Source organism: Lissotriton vulgaris, chromosome 8, assembly GCF_964263255.1.
Source record: "Lissotriton vulgaris chromosome 8, aLisVul1.2, whole genome shotgun sequence".
Lineage (NCBI taxonomy): Eukaryota > Metazoa > Chordata > Amphibia > Caudata > Salamandridae > Lissotriton > Lissotriton vulgaris.
In genome coordinates this window covers 1,387,115,581-1,387,132,253 of record NC_141696.1, presented here as the reverse complement: position 1 = coordinate 1,387,132,253, position 16,673 = coordinate 1,387,115,581, and the positions used below count along the sequence as shown (strand labels likewise).

The window sequence follows — 16,673 nt, the reverse complement described above, 5'->3', positions numbered from 1 at the left end:
CTAAGAGCCACTGCGGCCAGCCTGCAGTCCTAGCTAGCTAACCATCGAGGTTGCGGAAAACTGGAATTCCCAACCTCTGAGCGTGTGCTACAACTATCACCATCACTTACATGAACACCCAAGGGACACTGGGAGGTAAAAGGGAAGCACTGCACACTGAAAATGCTCATGGGCCACTTGGAACTGCAAGTAGCATCTGTGAAATTGCAGGATGGGCACATTAATGTAGGTGCCTAAGGCTATCATCCGATGACCTGGATACCAAGCTAACAGAACCTAAGCCAACACAACCATCTTGAATTTGTCATGCTCAAGAATGCATTTGGCGGACATAGATCTAAAATCGAACAAAGACCTCTTTGTCCTTCGGCATGAGGAAACAGTGGGAGTAAGAGCCAATATCTATTTCTGGTACCGGAACCCTCTCTATAGGGACTTTGGCCAAAAGAACCCGCACTTCATGGGGCAAGATGGTGTTCCTCCAAAAGATGCTCTGGTTAGGATAGAAGCTGCAGTGGGTCAAAAAGTAATTGCAGGGCATAGCCTTGTTGAACTATCTGAAGGACCTACTTATTGAGGTTATATTTTGCCACCCTTGGAGGAAATATCTGATCCAGCACTCCCAATTTAAGCAGCTTGGAGACTGATGTTGCAGGGGCGGGAGACTGAGAAGCTGATTGCACCGGGTTGCCTGGGCATTGTCTGCGTGTTCCTCTCTCCGGAATGGCTGGGGTACCTGTTGCCAAGGTGGTGGCCCTTGGCGTTTCCATTACGCCAAACCTTCTGGACTAGATTCATAAAATGTATAATTGCTAAGGGTGCTGGATTGCCTGATTGGAAAGGCCTAAGGAGCTCACCATGGCTTTCTTTGAAGTGGCTCAAACTGATTCTACTTTCTCACAACCGAATATGCCTGGTTATCCCGCAGGCTTTTTCCCCTGCAGGGAATTACAACGCGGTCGTTAGAACGACCGCATTGTAATTCTGCATACCATTACCCCGCAAGTCGTAAGAACGACTTGCGGAGGGGGGGCCCTGGATGTTGGGAATAGTCTAATTTACTATTCCAACTCCAGTCTGTGCGGACATTAGGGAAGGTGTTGGATTTAAAATCCAACACCTTCTCCCCCCTTCGCAAGCCGTTGTTCCGACTTGCGGAGTAATGGTATACGGAATTATACGACCGCGTTATAATTCCCTGCGGGGAAAAAGTTTTGTGGTAAACATTGTTTACCTCTCACAACTGGTGAGATCTGTCAAAAAGCATATCCATCAGAAACGCCTGCTCGTCCCCAGAGAAGTCTGTGGATGTCATACAAGTGAAGCGCAGAAACATTGCATTAGTCTTGAATGCTCTGCCCAGGTTCAATGATAGAATACCGATGTAACAAACATCGATGTTCTAAATATCGGGAAAAAAATATCTACTGCAAAAATATCTACTCCAAAACCTCAACAGGCAAGTACTAAATTATTGAATGAAAAATATTGAGGTAAAAAATAAAGATGTAAAAAAAAGATATAAAATAAAATATATAGAGTACATATATTATATATTTATCTTATTTTTAACGAAATAAATCAAATATACATTTTAACTAAATATAACAAATAAACTTAATAAAAAAAATATAAACACACAAATATAACAATTTATACCTATACATATATTTACTTAAACATAATCTATTAACTGTCATCTTTATTTAATTTTTAAACCATAAGATTATATGCATATTATATAAATAATTTAAAATAAAAAAAAACATTCCATAATAAATTAAAACATTAAACTATAAAAAAATATTAAACTTACATTTCTCAATACAATAAGTGCAACAGTAGGGAAAGTGTTGGATAGCGGAATTATTAAATTTACTATTCCAACTCCAGTGATTGCAACAGTAGGGAAAGTGTTGGATAGAGGCGGGGTAAAAATGACTATTCCCACTCCAGTGATATCAACAGTGGGAAAAGTATTAGGTGAGGGGGAAAAAATACTATTCCCACTCCAAACAGTGCAATTGTAGGGAAAGTGTTGGATAGCGGATGGGTAAAAATTACTATTCCCACTCCAAAGAGTGCAACAGTAGGGAAAGTGTTAGATAGCGGAGGGGCAAAAATTACTATTCCCACTCCAAAGAGTGAAACAGTAAGGAAAGTGTTGGATAGCGGAGAGGTAACAATTACTATTCCCACTACAAAGAGTGCAACAGTAGGGAAAGTTTTAGATAGTGGAGAGGTAAAAATTACTATTCCCACTGCAGTGAGTGCAAAAGTAGGGTAAGTGTTGGATAGCGGAGTAATTAAATTTACTATTCCAACTCCAGTGCGTGCAACAGTAGGGAAAATATTGGATAGCAGAGGGGTAAAAATTACTATTCCTCCTCCAGTGAGTGCAACAGTAGGGAAAGTGTTGGATAGCGGAGAGGTAAATATTACTATTCCTACTCAATTGAATGCAACAGTAGGGAAAGTGCTGAATAGCAGAGAGGTCAAAATTACTATTCCCACTCCAGCGATTGCAACATTAGGGAAAGTATTAGATAGCAGGGAAACAAAAATTACTAATAACACTTAAACAATTAAAAAAAAAAAAAGAATATTACATTTTAAAAATCATAAAAATAAATATTAAAAAATATCAAATTAAATGTATTAAACAAATAAAAAGTACACATATAAGATGAATTACATATACTAAAAACCTATAAATATATAAAATAAATGAATACATTCATAAACAATAATTATTTAAAAGTAGCAAATATTAACAAACAAAAACATTTATTAAAACATAAATGTATTATTTTTATTGCCTACCCTATAACAACACACCAATAACAAAACACTTCAACATCTTAAATGTATTTCCATAATTAATAATCAATTAAAAAAAACTATTAATACAAAAAAAGAGCATTCATTAAGTACACGTGCTTTAACACTATAATACCTACAACACACACCTAAATGAAACTATAAAATAATACAAACAATTAAATATTATTTTTAAAAGACAAACTATTACTATTAACAACTAATGATTAAATATTTGAAAATTTCTTTAATACCCACCTTTTACATCAATTACACAAAATAAATAAGTATCAAATAATTTACATTTACTATATAACAATAAATTAACACAATACTTACCACAGTTTACTCCTACCTACACCACAACACACACCTAAAATTAATTACACGATTACCTTAACTATTTACTAATTAATTAATTAAAATGAAATGAAATAACTAATTAACTAATTATGAATTCATCATTTAAAAATAAATTACTTCCCACCCTTCACACCTATAAAGGACCCAACACACACCTAAAATGAATTACACAATTACCATTATTAATTACTAATTTACTAATTAAAATTAATGAGCAATCAATTATGAATTAATTAATAATACATTACTTTACTCATTCAACACTATAACATCTCAATTAAACGAATAATAAATACAAAATATTAAATCAATGTTATATAATTAAATTACTTCCCACCCTATTCCCTTATAAACCCACAACCTCCTACGGAACTAAAAACGCAAAATTCAATTAAAAAATATTAATAACCACTAGAAATAATCAATTAATTTGATATAATTAAATTACTTTCCACCCTATTCCCCTATAAACCCACAAACCGCTACGGACTCAAAAACACAAAAATCAAATTAAAAAAAGTGAATAACGAAGCGTGGCTTGTTTAAGATGGGTTGCGCGATTTTTAAGGTTCTTCATGGCAACAGCCCAGATTTTATCTCGTCCAAGATTCTTCGCTATGTCCCTACTCGTAACCTACGATCCTCCCACCCAACCTATTAGTAACTCCTACTTTTAAACGCAAAAAAACATAGTGGCTCCCGTTTTTCTGTCTTGGCCCCTCAGTTCTGGAACTCGCTCCCTGCAGAGCTGAGGTCGGTCCCCTCCTATGCACCTTTCAGGAAAAGGCTGAAGACATGGCTGTTCTCTCAGGCATATAGAACAGCCATGACTAGGTTTTCTCTCTGATGCTGCATCACTTCCCACCCCAGCGCCAAGAAACCGTTGGTGAACGTGCGCTTGATAAGAATCTTTAACATTTAACAAAAATGTAACACATATATTAAAAATACGAAAGAAATACATCACATCCATATAAAATATACATTAAAATACATAACATTGTGGAACATAGCTCAGTCATGGGGGCGAGGGAGCAACCCGGGGTGAACTCCTGGGAAAACGACATGGACTGGTGAATGTTCAGGGAAAAAACAGTGTATGCCTCCCATAGATCTCCCACAAATTTGGTCCTCCAGATGTATCTGTACCCCCCCCCCAGACCCTGTTTCAGACGACCAACTTACGCTATAATCCCCGTTGTCACTCATTGCGATTTGTATGTCTGTACCCATGTAAGCTTTAAGACTCGAAGTGTGCATGTACTCATTTGTAATGCCTCGTATTGCCGACTTTTTGGATTGTTAATAAAAAGAAATATAAAGAAAATAACGATAACATTAGTAAAAAAAAAAAGATATTTTTAACAACTGTATTGTTGCAAACAATATTTTACACTTCGATATTTTGAACATCGATATTAGTTACTAAATTAGATATTCTTAACTACGAGAATTAGTCTGTTGATATTTCAGACCCACAATATTTTTAACTTGATATTTGTGTAAATCAATATTTTTTCTCTGCACCCTCTGCCCACACAGTCAGTAGTGTCAAGTCCTGTACGGATTAAATATTTAGCCAAATACAGACCATCCTGGATGGTTTGCACTAGGTTGGCCCTAAATTCCTAAGAGACAAGGCAAGATCTCGTCAACCATGTCCCATAAGACCTGGGAATATCTACCCAGCAATCTACTGGCATTAACTGACAAGAGGGAAATGGCTAGCTGAGGAAAACAAACATTTCCCAGATGCCGAGATTCTTTTTGACTCTCTGTCTGGGGGAGTAATGTTGATTGAATTGGGGGTTCACCCTGCTGGCAGAAGCCTGGACCAACAGACTTTCTGGCACAGAGTGCTGTGTCAAGAAATCAATATTGCCTGGCGTTGGCCTGTGGTACTAGGCAATGTGACATTTTTCTGGCACCTGAGTGAGCCAGAAAAATTTCAAACATTTGCAGCATGGACTCTCGAAAAGCTTTAATCTTCTGCAACCTCACAGACGACCATTGAAACTCTGGGTGCAAGGGGATCAGTTGTGAAATCCACTTCACATAGAGCAAATCCACGAAGTCCTCACGACTTGTTACTCTCATGTAGTGGCAAGACTGGGACAAATCCTGCTTGGCTTTCTTGTGTTTCCCCTTTAACTTCTGCTTACCGAAAGAGCTGGACAACGATGTGGACCTGTTGCAGGATTGGGGCCATGCCCGAGACTTCGAACTAGAATGAGACCTCCAAAACGTTATGGTATTTATCCATTCGCAGATTTAATTTATTTTCACAGATCACCTTTTAGTTCATAAGAACTTAGAGGACTTGGAGTCATTCCCCGAACCCAGATACAAGAGGCAAACCTCATGGGGATCTGTCACAGACATATGCAACAGTACTTGCATGGTTTAAAAACTGAAGTTTTATAAGGGAGCATAGTTCCCTTGCACAGTAGAAAAACACCAACTTTTTAAAAATGACAAAGTAGTCAACTGATGCGAAAAAAAGTTGGGAACAAGCTGTATCTGCAAACGGAGGCACAGGAGGAAAGGAACTGATGTTGAAATGTAAGGGTGGTACTTATAGGCTGCTAGTCACTTATGGAGCGGAACAAAATCAGCGCAGAGCCACATGGCACCACCTACCAGTGTACAGGAGTAATGCCGTTTAAATCTTCTGGATCCAGTCTGACTCCAAATGGATAATCTACAGGTGAGGAATCTGAGGTAAGAAGTATCCATTATAAACTCCACTATAACAAAAAACTTTAGAGGTTTAGGACACCTTTGCTTCCATTCCTGTCCCTTCAACCTATTTTATGTCAAGATTGAAAATAACAGTTATTGTTTTATTAACTATTCAAATGAGGAGAAAATTTAGCATGCTACTGCTGAACAAGCTACAGGAGTATGGATTCTAAAAACTCCCTCTCACCTCCATTCAAATCAATGGAATTCATACTCAATCCGAGACTCAACCATTATTATTTTCTAGGAGTAATCACAAATCCTGGTTGCAACAGTTAAACCTCAAAAAGGTCATGAAGCTAAAGCATCTCCTATCACAGCGATGCTATTACTTGTCATTGCAAGACTAGTCAAAGTGGTATTTATAAGTACACCACCATCAGTGTGTGCTCCCCTCAAATCTATAAGGAACTCTGAGGCTTATCGTCTCAAAATGAAACATGACCATGATTGAGTCAGATGTAATGACTTGTAGTTTAAGCCAGAATAAGTATAAAAATCTGCTCTTTGACTCACAATGCTATGGCCTCAATAAACCTCCATAACTGATTCATATATTAACTTGTGCAGGGGGCTTGAGAGGATTTAGAATCAGAGACTTCCTCGACCTCGGGACATTAAACTTTAAAAACTCTCTAACCCAAACCCAACACTTCACAAGTGCTGCAACCTCCAGCTACAGCAAGTTGACTTTCCCTACATGTTTATCTTTTCAGGCTTAACATAACTCACTTGTCTGCTGCCTTCTGTCTGACTGAATTCTTCCCTCCTACTCTACTGTCACTTAGAACTTGTGCTCGCTACTCGTTTCGTTCTGACCTTGCTCTTCTTTCTTATCCTGCAAAACATTTTATTGTTGCTCTGGTTCCATGAAGTGCCCAATACCACTCAGGGTGCAAGCAGGTTCTATAAAATAGTTAAATAATATAAATTATAATGCAATCCACAGATAATTTTCAACTGCGCTAAATGTTTGTTAATTAGTTGTACTACAAAAAGGTCTTTATAAATACAATATGTAATGAAGCTTGTACCTCAGTAACTGTCTACAGCATCTGGCACTGAGCTCAAGCTAATACACATTTGTTCTCATAAATGTACATTTGGACAAATGAAATCAAACTCACACTAAAAATGAACATACAACGGAGGAAATGTTTATCATCCTACAGTATGTACATTCAGAAAAACAAATGTATGTTTGTGCTTGCAAGTGTACATTTGAATCAAGAAATGTACAACGTGAACATGCCATAAAACAAGCTATTCAACTTCAGGAAAAATTCATTATATTTTTACATATACACCCCTGAACAAATATGGAAAGAGTATATATTCAGGCTGGTGAGCTGTGCACTGTGAGCTGCACAACTCATTCACAGATATTCAATATATACATTAAATGTATAAAATGAGTTTCAGTTGTAGATAAGGCTTCGATTAGTGCAAACAAAAGCAGAAAGTTAAGGTATAAAAGTACTGACATGCACAGACATGCACTACACACACTCACTCTGCATGCACAGACCCGCACTGCATCCACCAGACAGGCACGGACATGCTTTGAAGAAACAGAAAGTGCCTTAATTTACCATGAATAATTCATTACGAACACACCACAGAACCTCACCAATAAAGTATTATTCACGATGAGTTAAAACGCAGCCTAAGTGATGTATTTCACCTCTTCTCAGAATATATCTTTTCAATTGTTGTAGTGAGAAACCACTGTAGCTAGGACCCCTTTTTTATATCTTAATGGGCAACGTTTGCCTGTGGGATAGTATTGTTTTTCAATAAGATCACACAAGAAATTATAAAGTCCCTTGAAGCAAATGTCAGTTGATGTGACTCTAAGATTGTAATTCAAAACCTAACAATTAGTTACTATGAGCTGCACAACCATAGTCCCCCATGTCCTCCTAATGGTATCACAAATCATATCAATGATATCAACAACGTGTAATGCAGGTGATAGGGTCCACAGGTGATTATCTGAGTTCATATTGTTTAGGAAGAGAACATTGTAAGCAGTATGTAAACAGTGTAAAGCATTCTGAACGTGACTTTCAATCAAGATCTTATACAGCAGGCACTGGGGAAAAGAGTATCACTGTATGGTATACAACTGTAGATAATCATTATCCCTAAACAAAAGACGCAGGTGTACTGGTCATGGCCTACAGGCATGCATGTTAGGTTGTGGTAACAGGGACCAAACACATCAGCATGTAGTGTGTGAAGGACATGGCCCAATGCCATGCCCTATACTTGCTAAACATTGGCCCACAAGGCAAAAAAGGACAAGGACTCTGGCTATGTACGGTACGATGATTAAACACAGCATGGCTTACAGCATACAGGGGTATAAGGCACACCTGCATGTGTGTGCACATAATAGGATTCATAAGGCACACACAGTATCTTGCATCATGTATTATTTAATTAGTGATATCAAATGAAAGGTCGCCAATAAAGTGAGTTATGATGACTGAAGTCCTGATGCATTAATTTATTTGTTTAGGCAGCAAAAAACTGCAAAGAAGTATTAGGGTATTTTATACCATTTCTGTTCTTAGCCCTTTTTTCAAGGATATTTTTGAGTTTTGCAATGATATCCTTAAGACAATGACTTCAGTACCAGTGGCTATGACTCCTGAAACCTGCGACAATGCTTTAGACCATGCCCCACATGACTTTAGAACATGCCCTTCCCGCAAGCTATGGTAAATTATACATCCTGCAGGAGAATTTGGCTGGGAAAGTCCATCAGCTGAAGTACTCACAAGATATTGCTTCAATCACGCACTGTGCACATGCCCTATGTCCTTAACACCCACAGACCATACCCTTCAGCTATTGGGCAGGGTCATCTGGGTTTTCAAGAATTTAAAACTCTCTTTCCACCCTCTTTTTTTAAAGGTCCACGATTAGCAGTTTGCAGAAATGTAAAAATATGTGTGCCCATCCTGCGCAAAAAAATATAACCTGAAATGTACATAGCTCTGCCACTTCAAAACGTAGATTAACAGTCTTTCTTTGGGCTGAAGCACTATATTTATTTTCTGCACATCATAGCCATGTGTGCAAATTTGTGGCCTCTAGCTTCACACTTGTTAGGCCAATAAGTAAGCATCATGTCTTACCTTGAGGAATCATCTTCTACAGAGAGTTCTTCTTCCAACTGTACAAATGCCTGGATCTTTAAAAAGAAAAAGGTATCGCTCTGTTAAAAATATGAGCCACGTTTTACTACACCACAAACACTATCTAATGGTGCTGGCATCCCAGAAAAAGCCCAAGAAAGGAGCCCTCGTCTGAGGTATGCAAAAATAACAATAGATGGACAGAATGAAGAACATTGTCATACATTCACCCCAGTACAGAGATCAGGGCCTAAATCCATCGTTGTTTTGCTCCCCAGGCCATTCCAGATTTGACCGAGCCATCTGCACCCAATGGGAACACTTCAGCTTATTGAACTGTATTTTTTTTTTGTTTTCAGAGTAGACGATCAATAGTATCATTAATTGTAAAGGTTGGTGAACCAAAACAACGTAACTCATTATTTGATTGTAATGTTCATGATAGGGCAGAAATCTTGAACAGTACAAGCTTGACCATTCCATAAATACAGGAACTTCATTGGTTGTAAAAATGTTTATTCAGAAGGTATTAGTATGTATTCAAAAGATCTCCTGAGCATCAATTAATGTTCGGGAAAGCCCACCAATAGTTGGTGTTTCTGTTTTCACCTTATTTTTCTATCTATACAAGCATTCAGACATCTTCCACAAATCTTGTAGCCAACACGTGTTTCGTCACATAGTAAATCAACATTTGACTTCATCCAGGCTCACAAACTATGAGTACAGGCTCACAATAGAAACACTGTAAGTAGAGCTGGTAATGCTCTCCAAAATTTAACATTTCCTCTCTTTAGGAAGAGAGAATATATACTCTGTCGCTGCTTGGGTTGAGGCGACAAGCATGTTCTAGAACTCCTATGTGGAAGCCTTTATAGGGAGCAGCTAGTGTTACATGGAGCATCTTTTTGTCCAGGATAGCCAACCAATGAATTAAAGGGAAAAGGTAGATAGTTCACTGCTTAACATTCACCACTGCGTATTTTCATGCTTTTACGCCGTGGCACTAGTTTGGAAAGGAAAACATACTTCACAAGTTTATTTGACACACATCTTAGGTCTTCATTAGCACTGTGTCAGAATAGTATAATGTAACTTCTTTGCAGTAGGCGAGGAAAAACTGACACAATTTAGCCATAGCTTCAGTTGATGCCAATAGCAGACTTCTTTCTCTGTCATTGAGATTAGTACTATCTCAAGAATTTTAGAGCAGACAAGAATTCTGCCAGTTTCTGTGGTCACTATAACTCCTTTCTGAGGATGACAATACCAACTTGGTAACAATAGCTCTACACTAGCAGGTCTTTCTTAAAAAGGTTATGACTCTGAAACTGGCAAGATCACGGCAGTATCCCAAACTTAGAAAGGCCCACAGCTTGTAACAATAAGGGTCTGATTCTGAGGCGGTTTGGCAAGCTACTCAACAGAATGGGTTTGGGAATGGTTTCAAACCAAATCGGATCAAGAGAGTAAGATGCATCAGGATGCTTCCAGATATGCTTTGGTTGGACTCCCGATTTGGACAGAGCAAATGCCATTAGGAGGCCTTCCTAACCTCATTAGAATCAGGCCCCAAGTTGTAATTAACAAGTTACTTACCTTTGATAACACTCTTTTTGGTGCATACTCTATCTCACTGCAGATACTTCACCTTTAGAATGTTTCCCAGGAGCAGGACTGGATCGGGTACATTTTCAGCATTGTTCTTGTTTGAGACCTTTTCAGATGTTAGAGAAGGCAGCTCCACAAAACTAAGAGAAAGAAGGGCAGCAAGGAATCTGCGTTTACATAAAGTATCCCCCAGAAAGAGTGTCACGAAGGTAAGTAATTTGTTTTTCTAATGGATACTTCTAACCATAGATTCCTCACCTTTAGGACAGACACCCAAGTAGAACCTTCCAAGGGTGGAGGTTTTGTAGAGTGGGCTCAGACCAAAATGTCCTGCAAGATAGAATGGGCATGATGTCCTTACAGTTGGACTGCGTTATGATGGCAGTAGTGCTTCGTGAATGTATGCACCGATGCCCACATCTCAGCCTAGCAGATGTTAAAGACGGGCACTTTGCATACCAATGTAGTGGTAGCAGCCTTAGCGCTCCACCACCTTCTGGTGGAAAAAAGAGTCACTTTTAAATCTCTCTAAAATGCAATTTAAAGCTGTTCAGAGTATTTGCCCAGCATACCTTTAAAACAAATTCCATAAATACATTCCTGTACGCTCCTCTGAGGTGCAACTGCTGATTCCTCCTACAATCAGACGGTGTTGCTCGGGGAGCAAAGATTTTTCTGTTAGGGCAGTTAAACTCTGAAATTAGCTGCCTGGTACCTTGTGGAAGAGTTCCTTAATAACACAATTTAGCAAGGCCTTAAAGGCTTTTTTTAAACCTGGGTCGTTTATTGTACCCTGGTATATCTGAATTAGAATATTTTCCTTTTGTTGCGCAATTTACTCTATTCAACCTCAGGACACCCTATGGGTAATCGTGCACAACTATCAAGTGCTAACATAACATATCATAACACTTCAAGGCTTCTGTGCCATTTGTGATCTGCCAGATGCTGCCAGCTGAGCATGTCTGCCCAGGCATTTACGGACACCACGAGGTTGGGTCATGATCAGGAACATGCCCTGACGCTCCCGCCAACTCTAAAAGCGCAAAGCCTCTTGGCAAATGACCTAGGAGCCTACCCTGGTTTCTGAAACATCAGGGTCATAGTTCGAATGTCCTGGAGTCGTTGCAACAGAGGGACTGCCCTGAACAGAACTCTATCAATGACAGCTCCAATGAAAGAAAGCCTCTGCGATGGAATCAGGTGCCACTTTGGCTCATTGGCTGTGAACTCCAACAATGTTAAGAGGGTCGCTGTGTTCTAGACATGGCATACAACTGTTTATGGTGAACCCGCCTTTAACAGGAAGTTGTTGAGGCATGGAAGACTGGCACACCCAACCTCTGAAGGTGTGCCACAACCACCACCTTCACAAAACACCAGAGAGACACTGGCGCGTCCAAAGGGGAGTTCAGGTAACACGTGTGGGACCGCAGGACAATTAAATCAAAATATGCGTCCTACAGGTCCAAGAACACCATCCAGTCGGAAAACATCCACAACCACGCAGTATTTACCATGCGTAAAATTGCGGGTTTGGGGTTGGTAGTGGTATAAGGTGGTAAAGGTATTTTTAGGGATTAGGGGTGGGTAGGAGTTTGAGTTGTTAAGGGTATTTTTATGCTTTGGAGATGTGTACAGGCATAGGGTGGTAAGGTTATTTTTAGTTTATATAGCGGGTGGGTAGGGGCATAGGATGGTAAGGTTTTTTTTATGGTTTTGGGGAGGGTGGATTATATGATGGTAAGAGCATTTTTAGAGATTAGTAGTAGATAGGGGTATAGGGTGGTAATGGTATTTATAGGGTTTAGGGGTGGGTAGGTGTACAGTGTGGTAAGGGTATTTTTAGGGTTTATGAGTGGGTAGGGGTATATGATGTTAAGGGTATTTTAGGGTTTAGGGGTGGTACAGGTAATTGGTGAATGAGGGGTTGAGGGAGTTCCCTCAAAAAAGAAAACAACTTATAATTAGTAAAAAAAATAATTTAAAAAGGAAAAGAAGTGGTGGGAAGAGAATTTAGAATTATATGTTATATATATATATATATATTTTTTTTTTTTTTTTTTCTGAAACAAACTGCCGCACTGTAGGGACTTGTATCAATAATATTTTTTGTCACTCACAAGCGACAGCATCGCCGTGTTTAGACCTTCGTGGTCTTTTTATTGATGGGGAGTCTACTGTTAATTTCTAAATGATCAACTCCCCTGCTTTCTATGACTATGAGACAAGTGATTTCTTACTCAGTGCACAAAATAAACATAAATCTTTTAACAAACAATCAATATTTTAAAACCACAAATGATGGTGTAAAGAAAAATGCCCAATTTTATCATCATTCATTGCTAAGTGTCCTCGGATATTCAAATGTTCGACAAAAAGACATTAATATTTCTCCATTGAGTTCTCAAATTCCTTTTGGCATGTGGAAATTCTCTTGTGCCGTTTCTCATAACTTGCATAATCTACATGTTTACGCATGAAGTACCAATGATTTTAGGTTCTCTCCATTGATGGCCTCAGTGACCTAACTGTAGCTTGTCCCCAGGTTCATCAATTTAGTCTCTTGAAACAGAGGGATGTCAGCTTTCTATCTACTCACTTCCTATGTCAACCATACTGTATGAAGCTACACGACTTTTACATTATCTAAATCAACGACTTCAGTGGCTTATTTTAGTTTGTTATCAATATGGTCTCTTGTGTTGGAGGAATGCCAGCATCTTATCCACTTCAATCCTTCAACACCCATGCTATGTTACTATATATTTGAAACTGCCCTGGCAATATTGTTCATTATTAATGACCATGCTTACTTCTTCAGTTACCACCCTACTTTTCAGCTCTTTTTCGTGCTCAGATAGGTGAAGTTACTATATTATGTTAAAGATGTAGATGCATTTCTTCATCGTCAAGACAGAACAGTTGTTTGGTGTGGAGTCGGAATATGTATTTAGATTAATTGTCAAAGTTGTTTGGTTCTGTCTCCTCCGTGCTCATTTTTCATTATTCTGTTAACACTTTAATAGAATAATGATTTTCAATTGCTGTCATGATATTTAAAGTGATGTCAGGCCACAGAATAGTTCTCATCTTTTGTTCTCACCTCTCTTATGTGTTCCAGGATGGGTGCATGGTATGCTCCCAACGTATTGAAGCCCACACTCACATTCAATAATGTATGCTACGAATTGTGAATTGCATGTAATTTCATGCTTGATCGTTATGGGTTTGTCATTTTTGTCCATAACATGTTCTGCATTTTTTTTTGTTTTGCATGCCTCGCAGTTTGAAAATGTTACAAATTCTAATTGGGTTTTGCTGATCTAATCTGTGTCAGGTTTATTCTTAAAATTACTTCTGACAAGCTGATCTTTAAGTGGTTGGGCTTTTCCATTCTTTATTTCAGGTGTCGGTCGCAGCTTTTTACCAATGTCTTGATCCTTACATATTAGATGCAAAAGTTTTTGAAAACTCCTCAATATGTCTTGGGTTTCACTGCTAAACGTCAGGATCAATATCTTCTTTTGTTGTTTCTTATTTTTTGTGATTTAGGTTTGCTTGTTTGTGGTCGGTTGGACTTGTTATAAGCCTTTTTTTTACTGCCCCCCCCCCCATTTGTATCCTCTTTTTGAAAATCTCGATGAGACTTCATCACATTTTTCACTGAAGTCTTAGCAGCTCCCCATCAGGGATGATTTTGATGAGTGCTCTTGGAAAGAAGCTATAGTGCCATGCAAGATACTGTACTTTGTTGTAGGTTTCCTAAAGTCGGTGGTCTCAATTATATTGTTCTCAATAAATAGTGTTCGGTCCAAGAAGTTTATATACTCCTTGCTCAATGAGTAAGTGAATTGCAATACACAATCATTATTGTATAGGATATTGAAGTATTCAAGAAACTGATCCTGTGTTACGTGCCATAATATGAGTAGGGGGTGGTGATGGACGGAGCATCCGAATCAATCAAACACTCACACCCAGTCAAAAGATCGGGGTTTAATTCATCACCGTTCTTTAGCCCACTCTGCCACCCCAGTTCAGACATGGCCAAATGCAAATCAGTCTGAACCTGTGCCTCATGGGAACAGTCCAGCCCGAACTGCCAAGCCATGCCTTCCCTGGACCAGAAACAAGCTTCCGAGGACTGGTTTCTGGCATTCCAGCCGTCTTCAGCCCGGCTTGCTTGAATCCAGTGGCAAAGTGAGCAAGGGACTCTCGTCTGAGCATACCCTGCCACACTTATGGCGGCCAAATGCGGTACAAAAGGGGGTGGTGATGGACGGAGTATCTGAATCAATAAAACACTCACACCCAGTCAAAAGATCTGGGTTTAATCCATCACCGTTCTTTAGCCCACTCTGCCACCCCAGTTCAGACATGGCTATATGCAAATCAGTCTGATAATATGAGTAGGTCATATTGGATATATTTGTTGTAATCTCACTTGGTTCATTCCCACCCCCCCTCCTTCCCGTCCCTGTTGGTATAGTCCGCTCAATAATGCATGAACATTCCGAGCTGCCTCCAGCTGACTGGAACCTGTGGTGATGATAAGATGGAATAAAGAAGACTTATACGCTACTTCAGTGTACCTCGTTATTTTATTACACTGGCGACAGAAGACTGCGTGGGGGCAGTTCACCATCACCCCCAAGTGATACTCCAGCACAGCAAGTTATTAAAATGGCATAAGGGAAATATTTTTTCCTGTAAGAGACGAAGACGCCTTCTCACTTACCTTCCCCGCCTTTGAAGTAGAGAGCTGAGGGTAAGGTGTCAATTCTGAGAACCTCGCTGCGTGCTGTCATCTTCATGCTGAGGTGAGCTGTGGGAATCCCTCCTGTGCGAGCATCGGCTGTGTCTTCCAGCAAGTTGTCCGTGGTCAATGGGGGAAGGTGTTCGGGTGGGTACCCAGGGGCAAAGGAAATTACAGCCTCGAGTGTGCCTGCTCACCTTATTGTCATCTCCCTAAGGTGAACGTGTACGTCTGAGAACGGGTACAGCGTTAAGTCAACCAGCGTTACGGCATGGGCAGTTGGTGGTGGCTGCCTAGGAGTTGAGGAGCTGTGAGGCACGACCGTTTTCTGTGGTGTTGCTGTGTGGTCCTCCTCAACGCGGTTTCCGTCAGATGTGTGCCTGAGCTTGGGAGCTGTGGAGAGAGCACCGCGTCTGCGCAGTTCCTCAATGTGTTGTAGTGGGGAATAGCGTTGACTGCACCGCACCTGCGTGTCAGTTTCCTCACAAGCGCCGGAGCAGGGGAGCTGTGTAAGGCACACCGCACCTGCGCAGTAAATTCTCCTCACAGCGCCAAAGCCGGGGAGCGGTGGCAAGGAAAACGTCTCCTGCGTTCTGTTTTTCCCTCACAAAGGTATCCACAAGCAACGGTGAGCTTTAGTGGTGCCCTCTCCTGAGTGTTAACGGGAGCCTTAAAAAAATACTTATTAACCCCTTGTTGGTGCTTTTCGGTGTGGCCTTCAGTCTTCGCTGACAGGCACAGCTGTCCGCATTCACACGGTTTTTGGGGTCAAGGCACTGCACAGAGCCACCGGTTCTTCAAGGAGGCAACAGACGACGGTGGTGGCGGCTTTTCCAAAGGTACTTTCTATTATTCCCCATCGCACCTTCGCTTTCAGGCTCAACTGGACTATATTTTTGCCCTGCATGTTCGAAGAGTTGCCTGTCTATTTTTCGCTGATGGGCACAGCTGGGTAGAATTTGTGGAAAATGTGTTTTTTCACAGTGTTTTGACAGGAACCTTTCATAATAACGTACTGTCTACCCATACATTATTACTATAATTGTACTTTGAAATCGTTAAGAGCTGTATGGTTCAAGGGGTCATTTCACCTGTGGTGGTGTTGTGGGGGAGGACAGTTACACGTTAAGCATAAGATTGTGTTTTATCTGTTCCTCACGATGGCAAGCACGAGCATGTCTAAACCACCACCATTCCTGAACGAGGTGGGTGAACCACAGTTACCTTGGAAA

At 39.9% G+C, this 16,673-nt stretch overlaps 1 protein-coding gene across 3 annotated transcripts in view; it reads right to left on the bottom strand.

The window, feature by feature from the left end:
* Window positions 1-16,673, bottom strand: part of DOP1B (DOP1 leucine zipper like protein B) — an 870,802-nt gene that overhangs the window by 87,142 nt on the left and 766,987 nt on the right. For all 3 annotated transcript variants that reach the window (XM_086935393.1, XM_086935394.1, XM_086935395.1), the window contains exon 34: window positions 9,072-9,127. In XM_086935393.1, the coding sequence (XP_086791519.1) occupies window positions 9,072-9,127 (56 nt within the window). The remainder of the gene's footprint in view (window positions 1-9,071; window positions 9,128-16,673) is intronic.